We start from the raw sequence: 19,365 nt of genomic DNA on the forward strand, positions 1-19,365 counted from the left end.
TTTGTTTTCAACAACATATTTCAAAGTAAGTATTTTCGTTAAAATCATAAAACCCTTTAAGAAGCTTTATCAATTTGATGATGTCAATGGTTATGATTACATTATATGATCTCTAATAAACTCAGGACAGAATATTACTTAATGTTAAAAATTATATATATGATTTTAAATTTGTTGGTCGATTCTTCAAAATATAGTTGCCATTTACATCACTGTACTACAGGGATAATATATATTGTCACTTTAAATAAAATCTTTGTAATAAAAGTTAATTTACAAAATAGTAATGCAGAGTTTATTTGGAGTAAAAAAAAATGAGATCTGATTATTTTAGACAAAAGATTATTCCTTCAGTTTAAAGAGAAAAAAATTACTTAATAAACTGCCAAAGCTATAATTTTGGAACAATGCTGCCATCTGCTGGAAAAACTGAAATATCTTTACTATTTCCAATGTTAAAGAGCAGCTACCACATTCAAGAGAGCTCTATCTTTATCTTCCTATTATCTACTAAAACAAAAACATCTGATTTATAATTCTGACCTGCTGATTTTTTCTGATTGTAACTATTTCTATTAACTATAACTCATTACAATTTAGGTATATTTTAAATTCTAAATGCAAATAGGAAAAAAAAAATAAATGCAAATAGGTTGAGGTGACATCATCTAAAACAAAGAGACTTAACAAATCAATTACACACAACAGTGGTTGATACAGGTTTTGAATGATTAGATAATGATATATTCATCCTGGAAAGACAAATAACACTGAGTGTATTCACAAGTTTGATGATGCTAATGAAACTAAGTTTAGAAGGATATTTGACTAAGGCAAGTCCTAACCTGAACCACTTAGAAGACTGATGATACCATGGAAAGATACTCTTCTTTTTAATAGAAACATTTTAATCCTTGGCTCATTTATCAAAGCAGAACTTAATTATCTGTTTTAAAATTTTATAAAAATACTTAATCATCTCCTGTGGTCTTTAAACATTTTATTTTGTTAGCATTTTTATAATTCTGGGTCCATAAATATCTTGATTCATTGAACAGCTGCTTTTTCAGCACCTACTTTATACCTCCCTTCTAGTATATGAACTATCATTTCATGCTTAAATTAAGGATTATGATCCCTAGTTACATGGTTGTCGTAAAGATATGAAATAATCATTACTTAATAAATGGTAACTACCACTAAGTCATGCATTACTAAAAGAACCAGAGGTTATGGGAAGTTGAGAATGAAATGGAAAGAAAAATGTGTTTATACTTACTTAATATTACAAATCAAATATGCAAACTTCTGATTAAAATAGCCATTGATTTATATTAACCTCCTTAATTTCCTCAAATCATTTGAATTTATTAAAGACTATATAGGAAAGGTTTTAGCTATGTAAGAAAACAGAAGTTCCATCAAAAGATCTGAAAATAAGGCTAATAGGTCTGAAATTCATAGCACATGTATACAGTTAGTGCTCAATAAATATTTGTCACATGAGAAAATTAATGAATGGTAAAGAATGAGATGAAAAACAAATTCCACAGTGGTGACTGGCCTGTGGATCAGCATGGGCAAGCAAAGAAACTATCTGGGTTTTCCAAAAAGTCCAAGGAAACTAAAAGCTTAGAGTGACAGGGCTGAAAGTAAGGCATAAATGGTAAGGGTTAAGTCCAAGTAATTTAGAAATGTTACCAATGCTCCCACAGGAAATCTCAGTTCTCACTAATGTGAACAGCTTGTAGGATGTCACACCAACTGAAACTGAGAATTATGAAAAGTAACAGACTAGATGCAACTCATAAGAGGCTACATTCAATTAATTTTTTAAAAAATATTTTTAGTTGTAGATGGGCGCAATACCTTTATTTTGTTTATTTAGGTTTTTTTTTTTGTTTTTTTTTTTTTAATGTGGTGCTGGGGATCAAACCCAGTACTTTATGTGTGTTAGGCAAGTGCTCTACCACTGAGCCACAACTCCAGTACTTCAATTAATTTTTAATGTTATTATCTTTTTCCCTTAATGTTATTATTTTTTCTTTCCAATACCATTACTGCAGTCTAATGGGATCTCTTTCAAGGATCATAGTAAATATAGCAATGCTGGCATATAATAGTAGATTTTAGCTCTCTTCCTCTCCCTTCTAGTTTATCTTACACAGGGCCTCCGGAGTCATTTCTCTAATAGCTCTAACCATGTCACAAGCTTTTCCTTATTGAAATGCTTTCACTGGCTATTTACTATTTACAGAATGAAGTGCAAACTTCAAGCTTAAAATATCCAAGGCCTTTGATAATCTAACCATCTCTATTCCCACACTAAAGTTTTTTCTTGTTCTTCTACGCTACAGTCAATCCACATGGAACTACCTTCCAATCTCTGTGGCATTCTTACCCCTTCCTAATAGTGAACAGAGTCCTCTTTTATCACTTTTTCTGAAATCTTATATGTCCCTCAAAGTGATGATCAAATGCTTCCAGCTACTTATCTCCCTAAATTCTCCCAGTTAGAATTAAACATAGAGCACCCTACTCTTTTCAAGCACAGTTCTAACAGGCTGTAGGTTGTTTCTCAAAGAAAGCTAATCATCAACCCTCTGATTCATGTTCTGGGTTAAACGGTTAGGCAAGATGAGTCTAATCCTTTTCTACATAACAATATTTCAAATACTTGAAGCTCTTTCCAAATCTTTTCTTTATGGGATAAATCTTCTCAACAGTAACAGATAATAATCAGAGATATAATTTCTATGAATTTACATCACAAGAACTACCCCATTTGGACACCAAATTTTCAACCATTTCTAAGTGTGGTGTGCAGCACAGTGCTCTACGCCAGTCATTTTGTCTCTTAAATTTGAACATCACTAAGTCCACTGGCAAATTAACAATTTAAAAAGTTCTTCCTTTAAAATTAGCCTAGTAGTTTTAACTGGGTATAAACGTTTAATCTATGTGCAAAAGGAACAGATTAAAATGAGAAAATAAGGTCCAAACATGACCTAGCCAGACCAAGTACATAAATATAAGTTATCTTAGAAGAGAGCTACCTTTTGAAATGAGAGAAACACAATCCAATAGATAAAACTCAGATATAAATAAGAAGGGTATAATAACAAAAGCATTTTAAAGTCAGTTTGAGGAATCTTTAACAACATAATCTACCACAGAATAAAATTCAACAAAAATGTTGATTAACAGCTTTTTATTATAGATAACTGATACTATATTCACAATCTATTTATCTTGAAATACCAATAAATTTTTTAAAAAGGTAAAAATGTCAACAACAGTTCCAAACTTAAATTCATGACCAGATAATACTTACCAGATTCATTTTGAGTTACCTATCTTTTCTCTTATCAAATAATACCTCATGTGAAAAATATAGTTCTTTGATGACTAATACCACACTAAATGAATAAAATAAAGGGTAATTCTAAAAGAATTCTTAAATATTCTTTTGTGCCAATAGTGTTAAATGCTCAACAATTTATGCAATGCAAAGAAAATTCAAGATTTCTTAAAAATCACCTTTCATATCAAGGAAATAGGTGACTCATTTTGGAGGAATTTATTGTAAAACAAACCAGAGATTTTGCCTTGATTTAAAGTGGAATGCTTTAGGAAATGCCTAATAGTATTTATGGACCATAACATGTCTGTACTTCTGGCTTTACTGATTAAGAACCCAAGCACTCAGAGATACTAGGCAGTAGTATACCAGGGATTAATTTCTTCTATATCATCAACGAAGTTCTGATTTTCTCACCACCAACAGTACATGAATTCAGGGGATGTAAGAACACTGGAAAACAATTTGGAACTATAATATAGTCAAAGATGAATGGATATCCTTTGACCCCAAAATCACATTTTTAGAATGCCCTAAATATGTACAGATACAACTTTTCCCTTGCACTTACTAACAGGGGTTCTATAAGCATTCTTACACAAGTCTTTCCATGACCAGAATATTTATAACAGACTATTAGTAACAGCAAAAATCAAGAAGAAATCCCTTGTAAACAGTAGAAGGGATGAGTAAATTGTGGCATATTTATTTATAAAACAGTATACAACAATGAAAATGAGTGGATTATAATTTCTTTCTTATTTATTTATTTATTTATGTACCAGGAATTGAACAGGAGTGCTTAACCACTGAGCACATCCCCAGCCCTTTTTATTTTGAGACTGGGTCTCACTAAATGCCTGAGACTGGCCTGGAACTTGTGATCCTCTTGCCTCAGTCTTTTAGTAGCTGGGATAACAGGCGTGCCCCATTGCACCCTCCAATAAGCCAATCGTAAATATCATATGAGTTAAAGAGAAAATAAAAACAGAAATTAGAAGATTGGGGAAGGGTTACTATGGAGTGGTCTCAGGGGCACTTGGCCACTGAGCCATTCTTAGTCCTGTTTTGTATTTTATTTAGAGACAGGGTCTCACTGAGTTGCTTAGTGCCTTGCTTTTGCTAAGGGTGGCTTTGAACTTGTGATCCTCCTGTCTCAGCCTCCCAAGCCACTGAGATTATAGGCATGGGTCAACGTGCTAGCTATAAGAGATTTTAAGTGCATGAGAACATTTTTCAAAAAAGATAAAAAAAAATTTGTGAAATATGGCCCAAAAAGTGCTTTCAGGAAATCTACAAGATCAAAAACATATTTTTTAAAAGAAGAAAATTCAAATTATGACCTCAGTGTTCATCTTAACAACCTATAAAAATAAGAACAAATAAAACCAAATGAGAGAAGAAAGGAATCAAAAAGAAAAGTTAAACCAATGAAAAAACACAGAGGAAAAAAAAAAATCAATGAAACCCCAAGTTGATTCCTTTAAAACTTCAATAAAATTAACAAACCATGCAACAGAAAGACCAAGAAAAAGAGAAGTCATAATTTATCAATGTTAGGAAAGCAAGAAAGGATGTCATTACAAATTCTACAAACATTAAACAAAAAATAAAGATGAGCTATTATGAATAACTCGAAGTCCATAAACTCAACATGTTAGATAAAAAGGACAAACTCCTGGAAAGACACAAACTACCAAAAGTTCACACAAGACAAAACAGATAGCCTGAGAAGTCTTATATCTGTTAAATTACTTAATGTGTAATCTAAAAGCTTTCAACAAAGAAAACTTTAAGATCTGATGGCTTTTCAGGTGATTTATGCCAATTAAGAAACAATACAAATTCTCCCAAACTCTTCCACAAAATTCAAGAGAAGGGAACACAATCCAACTCACTCTATGAGACCAGCATAATCCCAATAATAAATCCAGAAAAAGACATTACAAAAAAACTAGAGATCAAGATCCTCATGGACAAAAAACTCAAAATAAACTCAATAGTGTATATCAGGATATCAAATGCAACAAGAAAATAAAACTGATAATGTATCATAACCAAATAGAGTTTACTCCACAAATGTAACATTCAAAGCATTCGACAATGTCAAATAAGTTGAAAACTTATGTTCAGGCAAAAAAAAAAAAAAAAATTAAAGCTGCACATGATTATTTATAATAGCTTTATTCATAAGTGATCCAAATTGGAAGCAACCAAGATATCCTTCAATAAGCACGTTAATACACAAACAATGGCTTCACCATACAATTGAATATTATTCAGCAATAAAAACAAATGAGCTATTATGCAACTAAAAGACATGGAGAAAAACATTACTAAATATTACTAAATGCATATTACTAAGTGAAACAAATCCAACCTAAAAAGGTTATGTGCTGTATGATTAGAACTATATGACATATTGGAAAAGACAAACCAGAGAGAGAAACAGTGAAAAGATCAGTGGTCACTAGGGAGTTAAGTGAAAAGGAGGGAGGGAAGAGAGAGCAAATACTAATGCAAGATATCCATACTGGGAGAAATTGCTGAAGAGAAGGAAAGGGAGTATCTGAGTATTTTTCACTCAGTTTTTTGAAACTGATCTAAAAAAATAAAGTCTATTAATTTTAAAAAGTCAATATAATTCACCATAGAATTATCGTAATAGATACAAAAAAAAGTAAATAAGCATTTGATGAATCTCACAAAAAAAAAAAAAAAAAAAAAGCCTCTCAGCAAACTACAAATATTTGTAAGAAACTTTGTTAACCTTAGGATGGGCATCTGAAAAATTTTATACTTAATAATTTTTTTAAATTCTTTCCTTTTAACATAGAAAATAAGGCAAAAAATATTTATTCTTAACACTTCTATTCAATATTATACTGAAGGTCTAATCCAGTGCAACCAGGAAGGGAAAGGAAATAAAAGGCAAACAAGTTGGAAAGGAAAAAAACCAGAACTGTCTCTATCAGCAGTTGACATAATGCCCAAATCTGCAAAGAGCTAAGCAATACAGTAAAGTAGGCTGTGATATGGCTAACTAACATTAAAAAAATTAATTGTATTTCTACGTACAAGTAATAAGGAACTGAAAATTAACTTTTAAAAGCACATTTATAGTAACCACACAATATAATACACTTCACAATAAATATAACAAAGTATTTGCGTAATCTCTACACTAACAACTACAAGTCATAGGAAAAAGAAATCAACCACCAAGTAAATGACTTCCCAAAATTAACTCAAATGGATTTTGACATTAAATTTAATTATCTTAATGCTGCATTATCCTGTTTGTTTCTCTTGAGTAGCAAAAATATCTTGTGATGCTAGGTAAATATTGTTATTCAGATTTTACAGAGCAGGCTGAAGTTGCTATGATCCAGCATTCACACTCCTGGGTATGTACCCATAGGAAATGAAAACTTATGTTCATATAAAACCCACATGTGAATGTTTCTTGCAGTACTACTCTTAAGTACCCAAAACTAGAAGCAAGCCAAATGTCTTTCAATGGGTAAATGTACAAACTGTAGAACATCCATAACAAGGAACTCTAGTCAGCATAAAAAGGAACAAACTATTGATATATGCAATGAATCTCAAGGCATTACACTGAGTGGAAGAAACCAGTTTCAAAAAGTTACTTATGGTTATGATTCGATGTGTGCAACATTTTCAAAAAGACAAAAGCTAAATGACAAAGAACAAAGTGGTGGTTTCCACAGTTAGGAATGGGGAAAAATTGTAAGGCAAGGTTAGCATGAGGGAGTTACTGAGGGCAAGAGAGTTGTTCTGTATGCTGTGATCCCCATACATGAATCTTGTATATGTGTTAAAAAGTATAGAACTGCACACCAATTTAAAAAGTCTATTTTACTGTTTCATCTGAAAATAAAAATTTAAAAACAGCAATAGAACAGTAGTTGATACAGTCTACTATGTATCAACTAGAATGACTAAAATTAGTGACCATACCCAGTGTTAATGTGGAACATTGCAACTCTCATACATTCTGGTTGCAATGCAAAATGGTACCATCGCTCTGGCAATTTCTTAAAAAGTAAAACATATACCTATAAGTTATCTGCCATTCCACTTCAAGATACGTAATCAAGAGAAATAAAAGCATTTGTCTATAAAAAGACATTTATGGATGTTCATAATTTATTTGTAATAGTCCCAAACAGGAAACAATTCAAATATCTGTGAAGAGGTGAATGGATGAACAAATTAAGGCATATCCATACCATGGAATATTAGCAATTAAAAGGGATAAATTTTTGGTAAATACAAACACGTGGATGAATCTCAAAATCATTATGCTGAGTAAAAAACCGAGGGGGGGGGACATAGTATATATTTCCATTTCCATAAAATTCTAGAAAATGCAAACTATAGTATCAGAAATCAGATTAGTGACAGTCTGGGGACAGGAAGCCGAAAGCAGCATATTCTTTGCCCTGACAGTTTAAAAAGCTCATTAGGAAAACAAGTCTAAGATATTAAAATAAGTTACAGAAGAAGCCTAGGCAAAACAAATGTTAGTGAAAAAAAATCATAAAATACAATTAATGTGTGCAGGAAATAAATAAAACAATTTTGAAAAGGTCTTTGTGCTTTTCATTATTAATGTTGTTACTATTATTATCTTTAACTTTTAAGTAAGAACACTGAGACATGGAGTGAACAATTACTTTGCCTGTGATCCCTAAATTATTAGGCATCAGAGCGGAGATTCTAACCCAACTTCTTTCGCCCAAAACCTGAGATCTGCAGCATCGCGGTGATAGGACAACACAGAAGAGGTTATGAGGGCTCTATAAAGTGTGATCTCAATGCACAGGAACGCCTCCTAACACCCCAAACCACCTGCTCCACTACTTGGCACGCGTCCTGCACAGAAACACCACAATTAGAGCCAGGCTTCTAAAACTGAGGTCTTAGGACACAATTTTCTGGGAAAGAGGACAGGTGGCCCTGAAGGATTCGAAGACAACAGTGTACACGGACCTATTTCTGACAGGTTTGGGTTGTGAAGAAAGTGACCCCGGGGCCAGGGCCAAAGCCAAGGTGCCACTGAGAAAGTCAAACGGTGAGAAAGTGGAGCTGAAGATACACCTCTTCGATTACGCACCACTCGGCCCTGGTCGCAAGCCAGGCACAGGCGCACGAATAGCCACTTCCCTGCTTCTCTCGCAAAAGATCCGGGCGGACGGATCCGGGTCTGTGTCGCCCAAGGGCCAGGACTAAGCCCTCCGCGCGGGTTCAAGAGCGTGCGCGGCGCTCGCGCGGGACGCCCGGGGCTCGGCTAGGGAGGCGCTGCGGGGCAGAGACGGCGGACTCGCAAGGCCAGGCTGCGGCGAACACCGCAGGGCCAGACGCCGCGGGGCTTCGACACCCGAGTGAAGGGGAGGACCGGGCGGACCAACTCGGAATATACCCTCGGTGACACCTTAAGTGTCCCCCGGCAGTTGACAAGGCGCTCTCACTTTTCCCTTATTCACTGACCAAGCAAACGCAGGTCTCCTCTCCCTCGGCTCACCTCTCCAGTTCTTGTACTCCGGGATATAGTAGTACTTGTTTCCGAACGGGTCTGTGCCCACATGCTCCTTCGCCTCCTTTGACAGCGCTCTCCACAAGGCGCGAAACAAGCCTTGAGACCAACCCATGCCGGCCACTCAGCTCCCGGAGTGAACCCAAGCGGATCTGCCCAGGCGCTGGGACATACGCTCCAGCCGCCGACCCCGCCCACTGCGCTGGAGGAGTCCCGCCAGCCTCCGTCCGCGAGCCCTCCGAGTAACGGCATCCACCATTGGTCAGATGGTATCACAGTTTGGCCAATGGGAAGCTCTGCTGTTGCAGCTCTTCCTCCAAGCCCTGTCATGGCGGCGTCCAGTGTGCAAGGTGGTGTGAGGAAACGCGATGCTGGGCTTTTTGTCCGCGCGACAAGCGGGTTTGGAAGACCCTGTGCGCTTCCGGAGAGCGGAGTCCACACGGAGGTAAAGAAAATCTTACCTTTTCCTCGAACGGGCCAGTCAGACTTTGGCTCAATGGCTGAATCCTAGAGACGAAGTCTGGGGCCACTGACAAGAGATGGACTTGGAAAAGTTGGCAGAAGCTAGATGGGGAAGAGCCTTGTGTGCTTGCGTAAAATTATGAAGATCAGAGTAAGGTTACAGCTATTCGGTTTTGACTTCTGCTTGAAGAATGGGTTGAAATTGAAAGCAAAAGTAGGAGCCAAGTTAGGCGAATGTTGCCCTTGTCCAGAAAAAAAATTGATGGAAACCGGGGGCAGGGAGGAGGCAAGTGGGATGAAGAGAATGAAGAAGTTTGAAAAATGTCTAAGAAATATAAACAGCCTTGGATAATGAGTGAATAGGTGAATGATGAAAAGGGGAGTCAATAATGATTCCCAGATATATTCCTTGTGTAGGAAGTTGAATGTTGGTGACATTCTCTGAAATAAGATGTTACAAAGGGGAAGCAAGTTTTACCCATATGATGTTGAAGAACCTCTGAATATATTTACTCAGAGAGTGAAGGACGCAGTTGCATATTTGAGTTATGTGCTCAAGGAAAATTTAGATTTCTTTGACATGAGGACAGGGAGTCACAAAGAGATAAGATCAGCCAGGCACTATTAATAAGTCTGCTCTCAGACGTAGCCATTAATTCAGAAACCAGATGAGGGGCAATGGGAGATGAAGAAAAGACAAACAGACATATAGAAAAAGACTGGGCCAGGTGGGCAGTCAAACGATGGAGTTTGACTGACCCAGAGCTAGCTTAGCACATTTATTATATAGGTTTCATCAAAAGATTATTTGTGGGAAAGTTTCAGCAAAGCAGGCAATCTGAAGAACGCAGGACTAGCTCTACATTAGGTTCAGCTTGTTTTGCTTGGAATTTTCTATCCTTGGGAGCTAGTACCTGAGCCCAAGGTCCCCACTGATAACTCTGAGCCTCTGCAGTTTCCTCTGGCCATCATCACCATAGCAACTGGGTCATCTCGACCTGCACTTTTGCACAGGCAGTTCCTAGCACAAACGCAGCCACCAGAGTCAGAAAGACCATGATTCAAATCACTGATCTCTACAAATGGGAAAAATCTGAGAAACATAAGCATTTAAGGTTAGACAGAAGGGGCAGGGAAGTAGTTCAATGGAAGAGTGCTTGCCTCCCATTAGCAAAGCTGGGGGTTTGATCCCCAGCCCCAGGATATAAAAAGACTGGACAGAAGAAGAGAATGTAGATGAACTTACAAGGAGTAACCACAAGGGTAGAGTTAAAACTGAGGAACTGAAATATCATACATGCTGAGAGGATGCAGCGTTTAAGGAAGGAACCATCATGTCTGCTTCATACTACCTGCCCTCTTTTCACTCAGTAGTTTTCTTTCATATTACTCAGCTTTACTTTTTTTCATGCAATTTATTCGTACTGAAGTTGTATTAAAGTATTTTGTAAGTGACATACACTCAAGAAATATGAGGAATTAAAAGCACACATTATATTAAATACTAATGATCTTGGGGAAAGTATTTTCAGAGGAATGGTGGGAATAAAAATAAGAGAATAAAGCAAATGGGTACTGATAACATTAATGACTTTCTCAAGGAATTTAATAGTGAAAAAGATAAAATGCTTATTGACAAACTAATGGGTATAATTCAGTCTAATATTCCAAAGGAAGAACTCAGCTATGCAGTAGTTATCAATACCTGAGTAACAAAGTATCCCAAACTTAGAAGCTTAAAATAACTGAAAGATTTGTTATCTCACAGGCTAAAGATGTCAAGAATCTTAATGTGTCTTGATTGGGTTCTCTCTCTGGCTCAGTGTCTCTTACAAGACTACAGTCAAAATATTGAATGTGACTACAATCATCTCAAGACTGGACTGGGTGAAAATCTGTTTCCACTTAAGTAGTTGTAGACAGGATTTAGTTCTTCACTGGCTTTGGCCTGGAGGCCTTCCTCAATTCCTTGGCACATGGGTCTCCCCATAGGGCACATCACAGTATGACAGCTAGCTCCTATCAAAGCAAACAAGAAAGCAAGGAGGAATCCAAACTGTTTTTATAACCTAATCTCAGAAGTGACATCTCATTATTTTTATCATGTTCCAGTCATCAGCAGTGAGTCACTAGGTCTTGCTCACATTGACGGAGAGAAAATTATCTAAGGTTATGAATACAAAGAATTAGAGATTTTGGAAGTCATTTTCTAGGCTTTCTACCATAAGTCAGAAACAGATAAAAATAATAAATTATTTTAATAGATAATAATAAATTATTATTTAGCTGTTTTCAGCAAACAATTCCATGATGTTTTATGTACTAAAATGTTGTGTAATCTTTACATTTTAGTGTTACATGTTTAGCATAGTAAATGTTTCAAAATATTGAATGTAATTTTATCTCGATAAGTTAATGTTCAGTCTTTTTTGTTGTTTTCTTTAAGCCACATTTTGGTTAGCTCTAAACATGATTAAAGTTATATTCTCTGTTGATTCTTCTCCCTAACCCCAATTAGTGCAGAGATGACAATAATATTTTTTTCAACTCAGTCATCTACTCTAATGGGTTAGAGCACATAGAAATATCCAGAGGTTTTTATTTCAGTGAGTGAAAGAACGCAAGCCAAATCTATACTAAAACCTCTCAGTCTCCTCTAATAAAGCAATTTGTTTATACCAAGTAGTTCTTCAGTTCTTCTATTATGATCAGTGAAGTAAACATTGTAAGTGAGTGAACTTGGCTGTAGCCTCATCTTTAATTTCAGTGAAAATAGCTTTACTCTTAAAAAATAATTACACCTTTTTTCCTATAAATTTAATATGTTTAGAGATATTATAATGTCAGAAACAATTTAAATATGTGAGCCACTGAAAAGCTGAGTTTGTCAGTCTTTTAATTCTAAAAAGTTCTTGGTTTAAGGAAGCAACTAAGCATAAATCTTTTCATAATTCTGTGGCCTAAACCTCTTATTTCATTATAAGAACTAAAAGCTCAAAATACTGAGAAATCTCTTAACTAGATCACTAGATTAATCCATCTGTAAATGGGTTTCATTTCTCTGAATATATGATTCCCAAAGCGTAATTTAACCATTTCTGCCTGAAAACCTGTACCCTGATGATCCCATTCACGTTTCTTCTACCAACTGCTTTGCCTACTTACCAAAACTCAGTGTTTGTCCTTAACCCATTAATGTCAGTTTTATTTATTATTCTTATTATTTCATTCTAACATGAGCTGGTGAAATATTAATGCAAAGAGAGAGTTACTATTCTTTAAAAAAACTAAATGAACCACTTACGAAATACTCATTCCAAACAAAAGGCTTAAAACAAAATGCTATTCAGTAACTGATGATGTCTTACAAATGATGGGGGCGGATAAAACTTTGTTAGAATATTGGGATCACCTCAGGTGGTTGGAAAGCATATTTATGCCAGAGTTCCACCCCCAGAGATTCGACTTAAGTTGTCCTAAGATAGCAGAATTTTTTAAAGTTACCTAGATTATTCTAATGTATAGCCAGGATTAGAATCATTGCTTCAGAAAGAGTCCACATTCACTTCTTTGCATGTGCCTTAGATTTTTCACTCAACTAAAATTAAATAAATTTTAACCAAACCTGAAAATCATGGAATATGTATAATATGGGTATATTTTGAAAAAAGAGATATCATACTTCACTCAGCACATTTAATTCTACTTCAAACAGTTGACATATATTCAGGTAGTGTTCTTTACACAGTAGTAAAAGTCTGGCTGCACAACCTGACCTATACAAAAGGATCTTAATGATCAGTGGGAAAAATTGCAATTTTTTGTGATCTTTAATCTTTTTGTCAAAATACTGAAAAATTTATTACACTTACAGTTACAAATGTGTAAGAAAATGAACAGTAGTAAAGCTAATACTTATTTAGCATATTGTAATGTAAAACAGTGTAATGTAAAACAGAACCAAAGTTATTTCTTTGTTAAAGAAAATATATATTGAGTTACTTATTAAAAAATATGTATTGAGTTTGAATATTGCTTGCCTTACTCTCTCTCATTCTCTTTTTTTTTTTTTTTTGGACTAATAGTCTTACCTTTCTCATTTTATAACTTAAACATATGAGATGAGGGTCTTTCTCTATGCATTGGTTAGTTGTCCTGCTCTTTTCTAAGTTTGGATCAGATTCCAGTGTTTTATCTTCTACATCTTAATCATGAAACAGCTTTGAGCGTTCCTTTAATGCGAGGTTTTGTTTTTGTTTCCTACTCATCACTTCCTTTGGAACGTCATCCTTTTATCACAGCCGCTTTCCCTTATTTATGTCTGTAAGTTCACTTGATTTCCTCATTCTGCATAGAGTTTCTTAAGTGGCAGCAGGGTCAACAATTCCGTAGCCAGCCGTTCTTTCTTTATTTCCACTTACGTTAAATTTGAGTTTCACTTCAGCATTACACTTTTTGTTTCTTTGGTGCACTTTTATTTTGTTGGCCAATTCCATCTTTTACTTATTAGTTTTCATAAAATTTCATGTAGGTTTATCTTAGGGGCAAAGAAATAACAGATCTAGGAGTCTGTATGTATACTGAGTAACACATGTACAAATGACCAGTCATCTATAGACTTTGAAAGAAGTCATAAATATTGGTCACTAATTTTGATCCACATGTTATTTGTTTGTGGAATGAAACTCTAGTAGTAAATTTTGTGTCTTATGCTATTTTTCACATTTAAGATACTGTGATGACTAAAATTTGAACTGTTGATGGGGATCTAGTAGTATTAAAATACACCATGATAACTGAAATTAATATACATCATACTGTGCAAAGTGAAGACTGCTTGTATATTTCAGTTAAAATATAGTGCTTAAGGTTATTTTATTTTAAATATTCTCCATTAACTGATGTTTTTGCTTAACTAATCAACTGTGTGATTCTTTTATTCAAAGAAGTTGTCAACTGTTCTTCCTCCTCAGTGGTTAAGGGCAAACCATGACCACTGATATGCAATGTTCACAATTAACACCCTTTAGAAATATTTACAACTTTATTGAGGAATAACTGACATACGCTTGTGCAAATTGATATGATTATAGTATACAGTAGTTTTGACATGCTATTTTCTTTTGAAGTCAGCACCATAATCAAGAGAATAAACATGTTGTGCACAGTTACAAATATCTGTAATCCCAGTGACTCAGAAGGCTGTCAAGGGGATCACAAGTATGAGGCCATCCTAGGCAACTTAAAAAATAAAAAGGGTCTAGGGTTGTAGTTCAGTGGTAGAGCCACCCTGGGTTCAATCCTTAGTACTTTGGGGGCAGGGGGAACAGAGATAGAGAAAACAAAAGTCCTTAAACCTAAAAATTTTGTTGTGATGCTTTGTAATTCTTCCTCTTTCCTCAGCTTGATCCTCTTCTTACTCCAGAAACCTCTGATCTGCTTTAGGTCACTGTACATTAATTTGGATATTCAGAATGTTAAATAAATAGAACAATTTTTGGCTGGCCTCTTTCACTCAGTATAATTACTTTGAAATTTCTCCATGTTGTTGCATTTATCAATTCCTTTTTATTGCTATCAAACATTCTACTGTGTGGTTATACCACAATTTGTTTTCTCCATTCGCTTGTTGATGGACACTTGAGTTGTTTCCAGGTTTTGATTGTTACATCTTAAAGCTGCTATAAAAATTATTGTACCAGTCTTTGTATTGACATATACTTTTATTTTTCATGGGCTAATACCTAGTAGTGGAATATTAAGAATATATCTCAGTTTTTAAGAAAGTTAAAAGTTTTCTAAAAACATATTTTCACGGGCAGGGATGAGAGTACCAGTTGCTCTACATCCTTCCCCCTGCCCCTGCCTTTTTGGGGGGTTGTTTGAACATTATTTAGTATTTTATTTTAATTAATCTTGTGATTTTGACTATATTTTTTCATATATATGAAAAAGTTTTGTGAGTGCTCTATGAATTATTAAATACATACTTTTCATTGTCTTATCATTTCACTGCTTTATTTGGCAGATAGAAACTTTGTTACGCTTATTCTGCCACCTGTGTGTTGTCTTATACATTACATTTAGATATAATAAATCCCATCAGACAATATAATTTTTGTTTCAATTATCTAACATTATAAGAAAAAGAATAGTCTGTTTACCTAGATATTTACCATTTCTGTTGTACCTTCATTTCTGATGTCCCAAGTTTCCTTCTTATACTGTTTCTTTTCCATCTGAAGATTGTTGTTAATCTTTTATAGAGTAGATCTAGTAGCTTCATGATTTCCGAAAAGAAATCTGCAGTCATTCAAATCACTTTTTTCTAAAGATAATTTGTAATTTTTCTCTGATTGCATTAAAGACTTCTTCTTCAGTTTTTAGCAGTCTGATTATAATGTGTCTGGGTATGGATTTCTTTGGGTTTATCATAGGATTTATTGTGTTTCTTGAATTTGTAGATTTTTCTCTGGCAAGTTGTGACATTTTCAGCCATTTTGTCCTTTTTTTTTTTTTTTTTTCCCTCACTACATTTTCTCTTGTTTTTGGAACTCCAGTGACATACACATTAGTCCTTTTAAAATTGTTCCTTTGGTTCCAGAGGTTCCGTTCTTCTCCATCCTCCCCCAATCATTTCCCCCTGCATTGGTAGATAGTGTCATTTCAGTCGATCTGTCTTCACTGACTCTTTCCTCTGTCAACTTCAATCTACGATTGAGTCCATTAAATTGAAATAATTTTATATTGAGAAGTTTTAAGATTTCCATTTGGTTCTTGTATATTCTGTTTCTTTGCTCACACTTTTTATTTTAACATTAATTTCAAGTGTGTTTACAGTCTCATGCGTACATTTTATTGTGATTGCCTTGAAGGAAATAATTCCAAAGATCGTATCATTTCCTTTGTCTTACTAAAATTGTCTTTTCCCATGTAAGTTTAAATTTTTATGGTTCGTCATATGCAAAGTAATTTTGCATTGCATCCTGGACATTTTGAATACTCTGTTATGAGATTCTTAGTCTTGTTTCAATCTTATGATATATGTTGATATTTTTGTTTTAAAAGGCAACTTGGCAAGATGAAGTTCAGTGTCAGTTCAGTTTTCAAAGCCTTTTCAGATCTGTTTCTGGCATGTACTATTCAGTGGTCAGTCTGACCTGAATGCTGGTTAGTTTAGGTTCCAAAATCTTTCATATGCTATTCGGTGTTAAATCCATGCATGTTCCATTTCGGGTTGAGTCCAGAGATAATAGACAGTTTTATTTCTGTGCTTCTTCCTCTCTGTGGTTTCCCTGATTGATGTTTTCCAGTTCTCTGGGACTGCCTTGTTTTGTCTTCCACCCAGAAACTTTGGACTCAGGTTACTCTGTTCTACCACATACTTCTGCTTTATGGTCCAAGGTTTGGCTCAAGTGAAAAGATGGGTACAAAGCAATAGATTTTAGTTCCACCCTCTTGGGATCAGAGCTCTGATAAACAGAGAAAATTGATTTTATTTTAAAAAGCTTAATTGTTGAATTGAACGTACTTGTTTTGTTTTTCTTGTTAAAAAACACTTGGAGAATTTTTTTTTTTTTAAATCCTGTAATTTAAGCTTTTATCCACTGGGTGTCCTCAGTTAAGTCTTAAGTTTTCAGAATAACCTTTTGTTCATGAAAAGTTGTTTCATTCTTTTTCAAAAAAACTTTAAACTGTTTATATAAAGTTTAAGGTGCTGCTTCAAGTGACAAGTTTTACCTGTAATTATTGATACTTTAAAATTTTATACACAGTCTTAAATCTGTAAATATCTTTAAGTGTGTAATAGATTTAAGCATCTGATTTTTTATATTTTGTGTTATCTTGGTGAAATAAGGAATTTGTTTATGCTAAATTACTTTCTTATCATTAATTTTCATCTTTCTTTTTTCTCCTTTTAATTGTTAAAGGGTTTTGGGACTGGAGCTAAACAAAGACAGAGATATTGAAAGAATCCATGGCAGTGGAGTTAACACCCTTGACATTGAACCTGTTGAAGGGAGATAGTAAGTTTATTATATTTACTTATTGCTTTTCTAAGTAAGATGCAATAAAATCTTGCCTTTTCAGATAAATTATGTAGAAGCTTCCTAAAAATAAGGAAAAATTCTAAATTATAACATTTTTTAACCAGCATTATTAAATTTCAAATAAATACAAAGTGTTTCCAAATAGACATTTCCAAGTTATCTTAAATCAGCAATCATTGAATTTCTTTTGGATTCAGAGGGCTTTTAAGTGCTGGACTGTGTCTTCAGATACTGTTTTAAAACATAGTAAAAATGCATTTTGGAGCCAGGCACAGTGGTGTGTACTTGTAATCCCAGCAGCTTGAGAGGCTGAGGCAGGAGGATCTCGAGTTCAAAGCCAGCCTCAGCAAAAGCGAGGTACTAAGCAACTCAGGGAGAATCTGTCTCTAAGTAAAATACAAAATAGGGCTGGGGATGTGGCTCAGTGGTTGAGTGTCACTGAGTTAAATTCCCAGTACCAAAAAAAAAAAAATGTATTTTGGAGAATATGTTTGAGTTTCTTCTGGCTTTACCACTTATAAGCTGTATGACCTGGAGCAATTTACCTAAACTTTCTAATTCTCAGTTGCCATAGCTATGCAATGGATGCAATAATACCTATCTAACAAGTTTGTTGTGAGGATTAATTAAGGTAAATATAATCAAAAGCAGCATCACATATAATTTTATTCCTTTCAATTTATTCACCATACAATAGCTGAAGTTCTTTGAAAAATCCGAATCTGAACATATTCTCACAACTTGTCATGATACTCTTATAAAAAAATTCAGGGGTTGGGAGTGTAGGTCATTGGAAGAAAGAGCACAAGCCTAGAATTTGCAAAGCCTTGAATTCAGTCTCCAGTACTGAAACAGAAGAAGAAGAAAGTGTAAAATTCTGTGGTATTTAATAAGACCATATATAAAAGTAAATAAAAACAGTTATGGCGTGTTTAACATTTGTCCCCTAATTTTTATTTTATAATGAAACATTATTATTTACATTAAAATAAGTCAGGATAGATTTGGTAAACTACTTTTTTCTTCTAGCTTCTGCCATGGTCTCATCTCATAGTACATGAGAAACATGCAGGGAACAAGATTTCACTTTTGCATGTGGGGTAAAACATGACCAGCAATAATTGTTTTCATTTTCCTGGAGTTTTCAGGCTCAATATAACACTTCCTATTCAAGGGCAGCTGTGAGTTACTCACTTATAAAATATATACAGACATGAAGGCATAGCTGATTTCTTTTGATCTTAGGTTCTGATGGGAAGAATATTGATGACTATTACTCCAACCAACCATTTGGCATAGTGATTATTTGTATGGCCTGTGAACTATATAAAGCCAATTGACAGAGTTAGTGGGAAAAGTGAAAAATTCTAGATTATATGTGCATGAAATGTGATTGGGAAATACAGCCTAAGGAATCTTTTGGTAGAGCATATAGAGAAAAGTTTGAAGACTTGCCACAGTGTTGTTCCCCTTTATTACATGGTAAAAATACAACTGTTTGTGTCATTGTTTGCTAAGATTTGCACTTTTGCATTAAATCCTTTTGACAGCAAAAGAAATAAAAAGGATTTTTCTTAAAACAATCATTGTATATGTAACTTGTCCAATATCTGTTAATATTTACCATCAACCATGAACACTGTAGTACTGACACTATAGTGATATCACTGAAAACCAGAATAGAAACCAGAACATACAGATATTGTAAAGAAACATTTTGTTTCCAAACTCAGGTGTTATTTTAAAAAGACATCCAAAAATTTCATTTTAACAGGTTCAACTGCAGAAGGTACGTTTGCATATTACTCTTACATTTGCATATTACTCCTTATATAATAGTTATATCAAAACCTATTCATGAAGTATTCACATAAACTTCAAAATATGACTATGAGGGAACAAACCACTGCTAACTATAAGGCTATGTG

General features: G+C 34.5%; 2 protein-coding genes across 5 annotated transcripts in view; one reads left to right on the plus strand and one right to left on the minus strand.

Moving 5' to 3' along the window:
* NDUFAF2 (NADH:ubiquinone oxidoreductase complex assembly factor 2) overlaps window positions 1-9,130 on the minus strand; it is a 179,342-nt gene extending 170,212 nt beyond the window's left edge. The window contains exon 1 of the mRNA XM_079144049.1: window positions 8,913-9,130. Within this exon, the coding sequence (XP_079000175.1) occupies window positions 8,913-9,039 (127 nt within the window). The 5' untranslated portion in view covers window positions 9,040-9,130. The remainder of the gene's footprint in view (window positions 1-8,912) is intronic.
* An 88-nt stretch (window positions 9,131-9,218) lies between these two features.
* ERCC8 (ERCC excision repair 8, CSA ubiquitin ligase complex subunit) overlaps window positions 9,219-19,365 on the plus strand; it is a 57,491-nt gene continuing 47,344 nt past the window's right edge. For 2 of the 4 annotated variants that reach the window (XM_079144040.1, XM_079144041.1), the window contains exons 1-2: window positions 9,219-9,369; window positions 17,318-17,413. In XM_079144040.1, the coding sequence (XP_079000166.1) occupies window positions 9,293-9,369; window positions 17,318-17,413 (173 nt within the window). In that variant the 5' untranslated portion in view covers window positions 9,219-9,292. The remainder of the gene's footprint in view (window positions 9,370-17,317; window positions 17,414-19,365) is intronic. The other 2 variants (XM_079144043.1, XM_079144042.1) reach the window with 2 other exon arrangements.

Source organism: Sciurus vulgaris, assembly GCF_902686455.1.
Source record: "Sciurus vulgaris genome assembly, chromosome: 6".
NCBI classification, from domain to species: Eukaryota; Metazoa; Chordata; class Mammalia; order Rodentia; family Sciuridae; genus Sciurus; species Sciurus vulgaris.